Source organism: Asterias amurensis, chromosome 13 (genome assembly GCF_032118995.1).
Source record: "Asterias amurensis chromosome 13, ASM3211899v1".
NCBI classification, from domain to species: domain Eukaryota; kingdom Metazoa; phylum Echinodermata; class Asteroidea; order Forcipulatida; family Asteriidae; genus Asterias; species Asterias amurensis.
The window spans coordinates 1,948,812-1,962,347 of record NC_092660.1 but is presented as its reverse complement, the minus strand read 5'-3'; the positions used below and the strand labels follow the sequence as shown (position 1 = coordinate 1,962,347).

The following is a 13,536-nucleotide window of genomic DNA, read 5'->3' as shown; positions in this document are numbered from 1 at the left end:
GTACGCCCATTCGTTTTTCCCTTTTTCCTTTTGAAGATTAACAAATGGTAAAGGGTAATAGGTTCGTTTTGTCTTTAACCTTTTAAAGATGGTAAAAAAGGTAAAGGGTAAAAGGTTCGTTTTTCCTTTTTCCTTTTGAAGATTTTTAAAATGGTAAAGGGTAAAAGGTTCGTTTTTTCTCTTTCCTTTTGAAGATTTTTAAAAAGGTAAAGGGTAAAAGGTTCGTTTTTTCTTTTTCCTTTTGAAGATTTTTTAAAACGGTAAAGGGTTAAAGGTTCGTTTTTTCTTTTTTCTTTTGAAGATTTTTAAAACGGTAAAGGGTTAAAGGTTCGTTTTTTCTTTTTTCTTTTGAAGATTTTTAAAACGGTAAAGGGTAAAAGGTTCGTTTTTTCTCTTTCCTTTTGAAGATTTTTAAAAAGGTAAAGGGTAAAAGGTTCGTTTTTTCTTTTTCCTTTTGAAGATTTTTAAAACGGTAAAGGGTTAAAGGTTCGTTTTTTCTTTTTTCTTTTGAAGATTTTTAAAACGGTAAAGGGTTAAAGGTTCGTTTTTTTCTTTTTTCTTTTGAAGATTTTTAAAAAGGTAAAGGGTAAAAGGTTCGTTTTTTCTTTTTCGTTTTAATGATTTTTAAAATGGTTAAAGGGTAAAAGGTTCGTTTTTTCTTTTTCCTTTTGAAGATTTTTAAAACGGTAAAGGGTTAAAGGTTCGTTTTTTCTTTTTCCTTTTGAAGATTTTTAAAACGGTAAAGGGTTAAAGGTTCGTTTTTCCTTTTTCCTTTTGAAGATTTTTAAAACGGTTAAAGGGTAAAAGGTTCGTTTTTTCTTTTTCCTTTTGAAGATTTTTAAAACGGTAAAGGGTTAAAGGTTCGTTTTTTCTTTTTTCTTTTGAAGATTTTTAAAACGGTAAAGGGTTAAAGGTTCGTTTTTCCTTTTTCCTTTTGAAGATTTTTAAAACAGTTAAAGGGTAAAAGGTTCGTTTTTTCTTGTTCCTTTTGAAGATTTTTTAAAACGGTAAAGGGTAAAAGGTTCGTTTTTTCTTTTTCCTTTCGAAGATTTTTAAAATGGTAAAAGGTTAAAGGTTCGTTTTTTCTTTTTCCTTTTGAAGATTTTTAAAACGGTAAAGGGTAAAGGGTTCGTTTTTCCTTGTTCCTTTTGAAGATTTTTAAAACGGTAAAGGGTAAAAGGATCGTTTTTTCTATTTCCTTTTGAAGATTTTTAAAACGGTAAAGGGTTAAAGGTTCGTTTTTTCTTTTTCCTTTTGAAGATTTTTAAAACGGTAAAGGGTTAAAGGTTCGTTTTTTCTTTTTTCTTTTGAAGATTTTTTAAAACGGTAAAGGGTAAAAGGTTCGTTTTTTCTTTTTCCTTTTGAAGATTAACAAATGGTAAAGGGTAATAGGTTCGTTTTGCCTTTTTCCTTTTGAAGATTTTTAAAACGGTAAAGGGTTAAAGGTTCGTTTTTCCTTTTTCCTTTTGAAGATTTTTAAAACGGTAAAGGGTTAAAGGTTCGGTTTTTCTTTTTTCTTTTGAAGATTTTTAAAACGGTAAAGGGTAAAAGGTTCGTTTTTTCTTTTTCCTTTTGAAGATTTTTAAAACGGTTAAAGGGTTAAAGGTTCGTTTTTTCTTTTTCGTTTTGAAGGGTTTTAAAACGGTAAAGGGTTAAAGGTTCGTTTTTCCTTTTTCCTTTTGAAGACTTTTAAAACGGTAAAGGGTTTAAGGTTCGTTTTTTCTTTTTCCTTTTGAAGATTTTTAAAACGGTAAAGGGTTAAAGGTTCGTTTTTTCTTTTTTCTTTTGAAGATTTTTAAAACGGTAAAGGGTTAAAGGTTCGTTTTTCCTTTTTCCTTTTGAAGATTTTTAAAACGGTTAAAGGGTAAAAGGTTCGTTTTTTCTTTTTCCTTTTGAAGATTTTTTAAACGGTAAAGGGTAAAAGGTTCGTTTTTCCTTTTTCCTTTTGAAGATTTTAAAAATGGTACAGGGTAAAAGGTTCGTTTTTTCTTTTTCCTTTTGAAGATTTTTAAAACGGTTAAAGGTAAAAGGTTCGTTTTTTCTTTTTCCTTTTGAAGATTTTGAGAAGGATAAAGGGTAATGGGTTTGTGTTTTGTTTTGTTTTCCTTTAAAAATTAAAAAACGGTAAAGGGTTAAAGGTTCGTTTTTTCTTTTTCCTTTTGAAGATATTTAAGACGGTATAGGGTAATGGGTCCGTTTTTTGTTTTTTCCTTTTAAAAACTAAAAACAAGTAAAGGGTAACAGGTCGTCTTTCCTTTTTCATTTGGATTTTTTTTTTTTAAGAAAGGGTAATGGGTTCGTTCATCGTTTTTTCCTTTTGAAGATTAAACTTGGTAAAAGGTAAAGGGTTCGTTTCGTCCTATTGCAGCACGCAGTAATAACTGAGTGCAGCCGAGCTCACGAACAAACTTCGGCTGTTTCCGGATAAAAAGTTTTCTCCCGATGCATGACGGGAAAGGAGTGTACAATAGCCGCGCTTTCTCTCGTGTAAACTTTTGCGTACATACGTTAAAAAGTTTGCCAACTGCTGTGTATTTACTCGTTTTACTTTTGTGTAGTCCTACATTTTGACATGTTTTTTGAGATGGAGACGTACATCCTCTTCAGAGGAAGTAAGCGACTGTCCGTAAGACAGGAGGACATGACAATTTCGAAAATCAGTCGTATTTTTCAGGTGCGTATCCAGCCTTTTGTTAGTAATAGTGTTTACAAAAGTTTGGAAGCTTCATTGTTTAAAAAGGCCATGTCACACGAGGTGATAGTTGCTGGCGCACGACACGAAAGAACCAGCTGCTGGCAATCTCCAGGAAAAAGAAGAAAATACTAATTAACATTACATTCTTACTTCCTTGAGCATAATGAGATGTCGTTAGAAACGTGTATTTTGTGCTTTCGACATGGTCCATGTGTCTCCTTTTAAAATGGAGTTGGTTGCCTTTTTGATTGCCTGTGAAAATTTTATGACCCCCATTTAGGCCATTTTGTTCCATCCTATAATATTTCTTGTAATTTTTACATCCACTGACTATGCTGACCTTTGTATTTTTAAAAGTATAAAACCTTAGCTCTGCTCTATTTCATTATTTTGGTTAAAGTTCTCCATAAAAAATTAAACAAGTAATTCTTTTAAATCTAAATTACTTTGCTACACCCACTGTATATACAATTAAAAGCTGTCCCATTCCTAGGCTTCTGTTTTTCCAAATTTTCCCAAAGCAGAGTTCACTAATTAAGATTTTAGATTTTTATTCAGTTATCCATGGTGTGGAACTTTCTGGGTTAGTTAGGTCTGTATCTTTATTTAGTCACCTTTTCCACAAATAAGTAAACAATTGAATAAATAAATTAAACAATAACTAAAACAAAAGAAACTTTTAAGGCCCCTCCCCTCCCCGAATCTGGGTAGGCACCTGTTTCTTTGCCCCATTAGATTGAGAAGTGTTATGGACAAGCTCAAGTTGAAAAAGGGTGACTTTTAATCAAAATACACTTACAGTTAATACCTTTGTGAAAATTCATTAAAAATGAAAGGAAAGTGCAAAGACTATAATTTTGTACCTATTTTTAAATTATCAGGTCACACAAGGATCCATGTTTTTGTCCGATGACACAAACACGGCGATTTTTGCAGAGGAGGATAGTGGGAGATACTCCGCCCATTTGCTTTTGGACAAGGCCCACTATGAGGTTAATGGCGACACCTCTTCAGCGGTCCAACATGACCAAATTCCATCAGCTCCAGCGAGTCAACTTGGTTCGACTTCAAGAGGGGCCCCTGTTGGTGCTAGTGGCCCACCGTCATCGGCCAACACTCCCCCATCATATAGAAGGGCACAGTCTAAAACGTTTGCAAGGTAAACATTTGAATTACGCCCTTTGTCAATCAGAAAAAAACTACACAGTTTTGACCCAAACTCAAATATTAAATCTATGTTACATTGTTAGACAAAGACACGACACTTGGAGTGGTGCTATCACTTTGCATATAATATGTGAACGTGAATAGACACACCACTATCATAATAATAATAATAATAATAATAATAATAAGACTTGTAATGCGCACGTATCCACCCTGCTGGGTGTTCAAGGCGCAGCACAGCAAGGTCGCTTTAAGTTAACTTGTAGCTATGCCATTTTTGGCAACACCCCCTTTTTCTTTAAGGATTGACTTGGTCTAAAAACTACATTCGGGGTTAAGGGCTGTCCAACAAGGCCCTTTACAAAAATATGTTGTTTCTGGTTACATGCCATTTGAAATAGGCACATGTAAGTTTGGTTTAATTTTGGTTGGTTATTTGCATTTAGGCTGCTTGGCGGTTGTGAAAATGGTTTTGTTTCGCATTTTTCAACTATGTGCAGAGTGTAGTCTAGATTTCAAGCCGTCCAGCTAACTAAATCATACCGTCGCGGGCACATAGTAGTACACTATCCAAAATCAAGCACCATAGTCTTGGGCCAAGACTACCCCCCCCCCCCCAACAGAACAAACCAGGTCACATCTTGTTTGAGTTGTACAACAATATTTTTTTATTAAACCAAATGCCAGTCTTTTTCTCTTTACCAATTTAATAAATGTTTAAGTTAGTTTGGTTCGTTAACCCATGCCTACCCCGCTGTGTGTTAGCACTGTATACTCAGGACAGTACACAAAGTACAAACTAAAATTCACAGGCATTATTACTCGGGCTGGATACAAACCCACAACCCTTGTCTATAGAGCAGTGTCATGAGTTCAAATCCCACCCGAGTTTTAAAATGCCTTTGAATTTTTTAACGGACCTCGGGACAGTACTGAGTATACAGTACTAACACACATGGGTGTATGTGTAACATAAAAACATAATAATATTCTTTATCCCCGATCAAATTCAAAATCTACAGTTTAATACAATTAAACACACAGAAGTGTCCAGCTTGTGGAACCACAGGGCTCCTTACTGATGCCGCTACACACTGTCTACTTGCGCCTCACTAATCAAGAGGCCAATGTAAACAGTGTGAGTGACAAGCTACAGGAACAACTTGACTCACAGCAGCCCATCATCGTCATAGACAGTAAGGGAAATGAAATACAAGATGGACCGGGAACTCAAGGTTGGTGCTAATACTTCTTTACACAAATGCATATTGAAACAAATTCCAATACAAAAGGTGTAAATAAAAATAGTGTACTCCTAGGCCCTAAAATAAAAAGTCAAATCAAATTATTTATTTGGTTGTAGTACAGATCTTTCAAAGGGATTTCTTTCTTTTTGTCCAAAACTAAGATTTTAATGTACCAATAATAAGATTTTCCAAAATGACTAAAAATCTTAAACAGGGCTTTTGAGGGCGCAGTAGTGTGAACACATGACAGGAACAAAGGTGCACAACAGACGTACAAAACCAAGATCCTATTGCCCAAGTGAGAAAACAGTGGTCACTGAAAAGTCTAAACACTCATTAATGAGACAACAAACAGGTGTTGGAGGGGTTTCTATTTGAAGAGAAGGAAAATTCTGTATTTGTTTTTGGCACAAACCAAGTATATGATGCTGCAATTGCGACCTTGGATGACATCACATTAGCTCATCAATGTTCCACTTTGAAGTCATGAAGACACACAATTCTGAAAAAATGTGTCAACGAACCCAAATTTGGGCATAAAAAGGTTCTTGTGTAAGAATGAACACAGATTCTTGTAATTACATAGAATATCTTATTTCATAAGCCTTTTAAAGAAAGGTTTCAGTAAATGTGCATGTGTACATATTCTAATCTACAACGTTGATTGTATTTTGCAATCATTATTGTTATTTTACCACAGGATCAGACTTCTGGAAAACCCCAACCAGGAAGATATTATGCATGACGGCATCTGCCCACAGGGACTTCATGAGTGAACGCAGCACAGGCAGAAAAAACAAGTACAGGTGATAATTTTGTTAAATAGATATTATAGTATATTCGCGACTGCTTTTGCACACCCAGTGTGCATGTGCTTGGTACCTTACAAGTGTGCGAAAGAAACCTTTGTTTTGTACACATGACTGAAAAGGGGGTGGGACTCAAACCACATTTTCTTGTTAACTATTCAAAAATTTAAGTTGGCATGAAGTGTGTACATCCCAAATCCATTGAGTGTAGTTGATGCTTACTTGAGCCATGATTAAGGAAAACTTCATCCAAAGGCACTGGGGGCAATTTCACAAAGAGTTAGGACTAGTCCTAACTTTTAACTAGTCATAGGAGATAACCAAATTGCATGGATAGTCCTTAGTTAGGACGAGTAATTGGTCATAACTCGAGATAAGACTAGTCTTAACTCTTTGTGAAATCCACCCCTGGACACCTTTGGTTATTGTCCAAGACCAGTCTTGTCACTTGGTGTATCTCAACATATGCATACAATTTGAAAATTTGAATGCAATTGGTCGTTGAAGTTACATGAGAATAATGGAAGTAAAAACACCCCCGTCGCACAAGTTTTGTGCTTTCTGGTGCTCTAATAAGCTGAGGTCTCAAATTCAATTCAAACACTTCAGTGAAAAATTTCTTCTTTCTCAAAAACTGCATTACCTCAGAGGGAGCTGTTTCACACAATGTTTTAAACTCTATGAGCAAGTCTGCAGTGTAACCTCAGGCAAATATGCAACACACACCACAGCTTTTTTTGTGCTGATTTTCGTGTTTAAATGTCACATCCACTAACATTTGGGTGTTGTGTTCTAAACGAGTGTTTGGACAAATTGGTACATATTTTGAGGTGACCAGTGTTTCCTAGCAAAGGTCAGGGTCTTGATTTGGTTTTTGGGGGTACATTTTCAAAGCTGCTGTGAAATTCTGTTCGTGTTATAAGCTTACATAGCAGCCCCTTGTGTGTACAATTAGAAGTCTGGACAATTTTGAAAATTTCCATAGCAATTTCATAAGTTTAAAAAAACTTTACGTTTCCAATGTGCCTGTCACAGGCAATGAGAGATTGCAAATTGGAATCACATTTTGTGTTGTTTTGTATTTTCAGACGCAGAGAAACGGCCAAAGACCTGATTGATGCTTTTGATGAGCAAAATGACAAGATGGACACCCTTTTTGAGAAAACCAAGTCAATTGAAGAGAGCCTAACCAACATTGCAAAGGCCACCTCCAAGGATCTTCTCGTCAAATTAACAAGAAGAGAGGAAAGGGCACTGAGGGACTCTTTTTCTTGCGTCATATGCAAAGGTTGGTAAGCGCACTCAAAGTGGTTATATCTTTTCAGTCCTGTTGCTGTACATCAAGATATTAAATCTCAGCTGGCACATATCTAGAGATGGGCATCAAGGGGTATGCCCCAATATTTATTGTGTACAAAAAACTCCCCTTGTTTTGCACTTGTCAGGGATAGACCTGTATTATGCTGCTACCATCTTGGTCATGCTGCATACATTCCTAAACAGCAAGGAATACTTTTTTCCATTGTACAAAAAGAAACCAGACTATTTTTTTCTTCTGGAATCTTATGATACACAGTACCATCTTCATTGTACCATCAGTGCCTTCTCATTATTAGCAAGTATGTTCAATTTTATTTTGCTAACTATTTTCTAACCCAACGTTCTTTTACACAGGTCCAATGAAGAAGCCCATGTTTGCGACTTGCTGCAAGTCTCTCCTTGCGTGCCAAGAATGCTTGGTTCACTGGTATTTATCAAGCAGCCACTGCCCGAAATGCAGGTCAGCGACAGGGGAGCGAGATAGCTTCCAGGCTTCTGGATTGGACGAGGCAATAGAAGCGATAACAAATATCATAGTAGTATAGTGGGAAGCGAAACAACATATGCATAACAATAACAAACCTGTGTGAGCATTTGCGACAGAAATGTTTAGGTGAAGTTGGCCTTGAGTGTATGTACCTCTTTCAAATTCCCAACAGTATTCCATCAGGTGTCAAACCAAGTTAAAGGCAGTGGACACCATTAGTAAGTACTCAAAATAATTATTAGCAAAAAACCTTACTTGACAACGAGTAATGGAAGAGGTTGATAGTATAAAACATTGTGAGAAACGGCTCCCTCTGAAGTAATGTAGTTTTTTAAAAAGAAGTAATTTTCCACTTATTTGATTTCGAGACCTCAGATTTACAATTATTTTGAGGTCTTGAAATAAAGCATCTGAACGCACACAACTTTTGATTTCGAGACCTCAGATTTACAATTATTTTGAGGTCTCGAAATCAAGCATCTGAAAGTACACAACTTCGTGTGACAAGGGTGTTTTGTCTTCTTTCATTATTATCCCCAAAATTAGACGACCGATTGAACTCAAATTTTCACAGGTTTGTTATTTTATGCATATGTTGAGATACACCAAGTGAGAAGACTGATCTTTGACAATTACCCATGGTGTCCAGTGTCTTTAAAGACTAGGAACAAAAATACTGTTGTGTTGTATTAAAAATGTACATTTTAGAGGTTAAAGGCACGAGACACTTTTGGTAATTGTCAAAGACCTGCCGTCGATTTCACAAAACTCTTCCTAACTTAAGACTAATCTTAGGACTTAGGACGAGTCTCAACCCTGCACTGTAGCATGCAGACCCTAAGATTAATTTTAAGTTAGGATGAGTTACTCGTCCTAACTCGAGATAAGACGAGTCCTAACTCTTTGTGAAAACGACTGCAGTTACCACAGTGTCCAGTGCCTTTAAGGTTTAAAATACATGTAGTAGTTACAAAAGCTGGGAAGTAACAAAGTATGACAACAAACAGTTTTCTTATGGTTGGATCTCCAATCATACATGTGTATAATCATAGTACTTGCTGAATAAATGTTGTACTGAAACTTTTGATATAATTGTTTTTCAAAACATCACCTCACTCGCTCAGGGAAAACACTGCCACTGAAACAAATAAAATTAATTTGAGGTATGTTGCCCCCTTTTTGGTTTATTTCAGTCCAAGCTTGCATCTCTTGAAGATTTGTATTCAGAAAATCTAAGGCAGAAATGTTTTTACAGGGCAGCACATGACTAATACACATATTATTAGCTCAAGTAAGAATTGCCGAGTGCACCCATATAGTCTTAATCTTTACTTAAAGGCACTGGACACTGCTGTTAATTACTAAACAAAACAATTCTGTAATGTTCATTTAAAGACAGTGGACACTATTGGTAATTACTCAAAATAATTATTAGCATAAACCTCACTTGGTAACTAGTAATGGGGAGAGGTTGATGGTATAAAACATTGTGAGAAACAGCTCCCTCTGAAGTGACGCAGTTTTTTACTCCAAATAGTTGTTAGCATAAAAACTTACTTGGTTTCGGGCAACGGAGAGCTCTTGATAGTATAAAACATTGTGAGAAACAGCTCCCTCTAAAGTAACATAGTTTTTGAGAAAGAATTTATTTCCCACTAAAAAATACCAACTTAATTCAAGACCTCAGCTGAGGTCTCGAATTCAAGCATCTGAAAGCACACAAAATGCCAAGGGTGTATTTTCTTGAGTTCAAATTTTGTGTTGTGCATGTGTTGAGATACACCAAGTGAGAAGACTGGTCTTTAAAAATTACCGAACAAGTCCAGTGTCTTTAAATCTGAGTGGGCCATACAGCTTAGTAATTACCAGGGGAACCACTTCTAAAAACTTCACTTAATGAAGGAGACAACTAACAATTGTCTTGATTGTGTTACTCAATTTTCACCGTTTTTGTATTTTAGTTCACAATTGTTAATTGTTATAAAGTTGTGTTACAAAAGTGAACATTATCAGAACATAATTTCCTGTAAATAAATATAATGTAAATAAGGGGCAGCTTTTATTTGATCTAATTAGATGATTGTATTGCTGTTTGGTTTAACTTGCATTTTGTGTCTTCGTTTATTTGTTTCTCTGTTTCATCACAAACCACTGTGGTCTTGATGAAATGGCGGTAGGGATTGTGTGTTTCTATATGACCTAGGGCCGATTTCACTAAGAGCTAAAATTGATCGTTACTGCAAATCGGTCGTAGTTGCTTGGTACAGTGTGATGTCACAATGCAAATCACTATGGTGATACTGAAAATTTGTCTTACGATGGATTTTATTGCTTAGTGAAATCCAGCCCTAGAAACTTTCAAGGACATATTGTTTTGTAATGACCCTTTATGCTTTTGACAAAAAAAGTTTTCCTTGAAAGGGGTTTGTCATCATGGTCATATCGAACAGATTCAGTACACAGAATTTCAGTCAATTTCAGACAATAATAACACCTCACTGTGGCCGAAAAAAATAGGTTGAGCGCAGTGGCAGGCCCATATAAGCAGCTAGCAGTCATGTGAAGTGACTGTGACAACACAACCCATTTAGTAAAGAAAAATTTAATTTACTTTACATATCAATCTTTCTTCAACAGTGAAGATTCTTTATTTGTTATGATTTTAATCTGCAATTGTTTGTTCAAAAAAGTGGTTTTGTTGCAACTGGAATAAAAAAAATCATAAGATGTTCACAGAAGACTAGACTCAGTCGGTGCTTTTCTTGGAAAGTGTTTGGACAGTTACTTCAACTTTTAAACCGTTTCAGTAATGTTTTTCAAGTTTTTTTGGTTGAAGTTTCGACAAAGTTTTCACCATGGTTTCTAACATATAGAAGTAAACAAAGTTTGAAATGCTTAAACTTCAAAGGTTATAAACCATGATATATGAACCATGTTGTCTAGTGCTTTATTTGTTTTTGGTTTATAGACCATGTTTTAAAATACTTCAACATTGGTTCAAAACCATGGTTTTTAAGTTTTGTTTGTTCAAATAAACCATAAGCACAAAACATGACTGATATGTAAACCTTTATACAGTTCTTGCACGTTGTGACAAGTCCATGGCGTTTTGTAAACCCAAGGGGCAGAATGGCACCCAAAGCGAAGCCCATGGTTCCTGTCAGTCACAGCGTGCAACAATTGTTTTGTTATACCGTGGTCACATTTAATATTCCTCTTCTCAAAGTTCTTTTGTCATCTTCGAACATTATTTTAAAAAACGGACGAACAGTTGTTCAAATAAGAAACAATTCTTCACTATTCTCTCGATCAAGGTATAATGTACACCAGAACTCATGATACCCTACGCACTGTGCAGCCATGGTACATGCATTTTTCTATCACATCATGTGATTGGTTCTCGACCAATCAAACTTCACAATTTGTTACAGAGTATAACAAATTATATATGCAATACCTTCTATGGTTTACATGTAATTGTTATGAATCATGGTGAAAACATTTTAGATATGTTTAATTAATAAGAAATTGACAATAATACAGCTTACAGCTCTACACACAAAAAACACAGATGTTACAGAATCTCCTGAGACATCGAACAGTTGCTTTGTGTGTAGCAGTTATCTCGTAGCTAAAATTGTCGTAGCTAAAATTGTCAGTTCTGCTTCTGCCGTTTCCACCATTCTCCGTCCATTCCTCCTTGGACAGAAGTCTTCAGTAGTCCATCATGCTGTGTAGACGATGCCTACTGTCTTGAGGTCTTGGTAGAGCACCACTGGTAGAGTGATAAGAGGGTGTCCTCGCCAGACGTCTTCACCAGGTTTCAATCGGAAGTACTCAACTACAGTTGCTTTGCTATGCTACATATCGACGAGTGATGTCTATTTAGTCTTTGTAAACCATCCTACAGGGGCATCACAATCTTGATGGACTGCAAGATTCACCAAATGGCGCATGTCAGGGAGTCCTCTATGCAACTCAAAATGACAGCCATTCATTTCCTCTTCTGTTGAGAATGGGTCTTGTCCAAAGTTTAAGCAAGCAGTGAGGGTTGAACCAAGGCAGGTCTCGTAGATAACCAATCTACTGCTAATGTGGGGGTGGGAAATGCTCTGCTGTCATGCTCTGTTGTGTGCGTCAGTCTGCTTGGTATGCCTCTACCTAAGGAAATGAAACAAGCACTAATATTTTTTATATTGTTTTAAAAACAGACAAAGTATACACGGTCATAAAATAACAATGACATTAGAATCCCATGGCCAATAGTGTTATTTGATGTTTACAGTGAAATCCAGGATAACTTGATACTGATTTATTTTTTTAGAGGGTGACCACAATGCTTAAAAACAATAAGGCAATAATAATAATAATAATAATAATAACCCGTTTTTATATAGCGCTTTTCACACCCGGAGGGCGTCCCAAAGCGCTTCACATTATTACCCCTGGTCACTGGGCCTTAATTCACTCCTTAAACCATCTCAGCTCCCTGGTAAGGCAATGAAACTGCACTCCTCCACAACGAATTCCCTCATCCATCCATGAAGAGGGAACAGAAAACCATAATTAAAAAACTGAGCTCTGAAAACTTCTGTCCCCCTGGCCCCCATCAATGATTTGTCAGGTTTTTTTTCCTGGAGGAGTTTGTGTTTTAACAATTAAACACGCACCAAAAGGTCAACTATTTGCCAAGATGCAGACATGCCAAGATGCATTTCGGGCACTTAAGTTTACTTGCACCATGATTACATGAACAGCATCAATTAAAGCCATTGGACACTTTCGGTAAACAGGTTTGTTCAAGGTCCACACTTCGTGTATCACAACTTATATATAAAATAACAAACCTGTGAAAATTTAAGCTCAATTGGTCATCGGAGTCGGGAGAAAATAACAGGAAAACCCAACCTTGTTTCCGCACGTTTCGCCGTGTCATTACATGTGTTTTTTAAAATAAATCTGTAATTATCGATATCGAGAATTTGAATTGTTTTTATGTTTTCTCAAAAAGTAAAGCATTTCACAAGCAATGTTTCATGGAATAATATTTCAAAAGACGTCTTTCACCATTACCTTCTGTAAACCCTGCAAGTTATTTGTAAATCTCTTAACTTTTATTTTTTTTGTTCTGTTCCGAAAGTGTCGAATGGCTTTAGAGCAATCTGGGAGTCAACAAGTACCCAGCTGAGTGCTTCTTTTTCATAGTGTTTTTAAAGCTATAAGAAGGCATTCTTCTACATCCTCTTCACATGATTCTTCATAATGAAAGTATAATAAGAAGGTTAGCAAAAAAGCCCAGTTCATACTTTCCAGCGATATTCGCACGTGAATTTAGCAGAGTTGAACTGCTGCGAATTATTCGTTGCGAATTTGTGACGTCAACATTCGTATCCCATTTGCATTCGCAGGAAGTATGAACCAGGCTTTATGCAGAAATTAGAGTCTAGCATTCTACTGGCTGATTGTCGACGATCAGAGCATAACTTGAAACCAAGGGTTCTTTTTTTAGAAACACCCCAACCCACATAGTATTACTGCAAAAACAATAGATCGTATTTCTTCCGTGCAAATCCTACTTTACTTCAAGGCAATTTTATTACTCAAAATAATTATAAGCAAAAAACCCTTACTTTACTTGGCTTGATTATGAGTAGTCAGGAGAGTAAAAACATTCGGGGTTGTGAGAAACGGCTCTCTCTCACGTAGTTTTTGAGAAAGAAGTAGAATTTGGTTTTGAGACCTCAGATTTACATTTTTAGGTCTCGAAAACTTGTGTGACCATCCTTACTCTATGGTGCGACAAGGGTGTTT

The 13,536-nt window shown here is 36.1% G+C and overlaps 1 protein-coding gene across 1 annotated transcript; it reads left to right on the top strand.

The window, feature by feature from the left end:
- The first annotated feature begins 2,584 nt into the window (after window positions 1–2,584).
- On the top strand, window positions 2,585–11,882 carry LOC139946210 (uncharacterized). The gene is made up of 4 exons (XM_071943831.1): window positions 2,585–2,674; window positions 3,577–3,854; window positions 4,907–5,097; window positions 5,810–11,882. The coding sequence occupies exons 1-4, from the start codon at window positions 2,585–2,587 to the stop codon at window positions 5,917–5,919; spliced, it is 669 nt and encodes a 222-aa protein (XP_071799932.1). The 3' UTR covers window positions 5,920–11,882.
- Window positions 11,883–13,536: the final 1,654 nt, after the last annotated feature.

Bases quoted from the DNA above. Each gene is read 5' to 3' on its own strand.
- LOC139946210 (XM_071943831.1), top strand. From the start codon at position 2,585: ATGGAGACGTACATCCTCTTCAGAGGAAGTAAGCGACTGTCCGTAAGA. The intron at 2,675-3,576 runs GTGCGTATCCAG...TTAAATTATCAG, and splicing joins AAATCAGTCGTATTTTTCAG to GTCACACAAGGATCCATGTT. The intron at 5,098-5,809 runs GTTGGTGCTAAT...ATTTTACCACAG, and splicing joins AGATGGACCGGGAACTCAAG to GATCAGACTTCTGGAAAACC.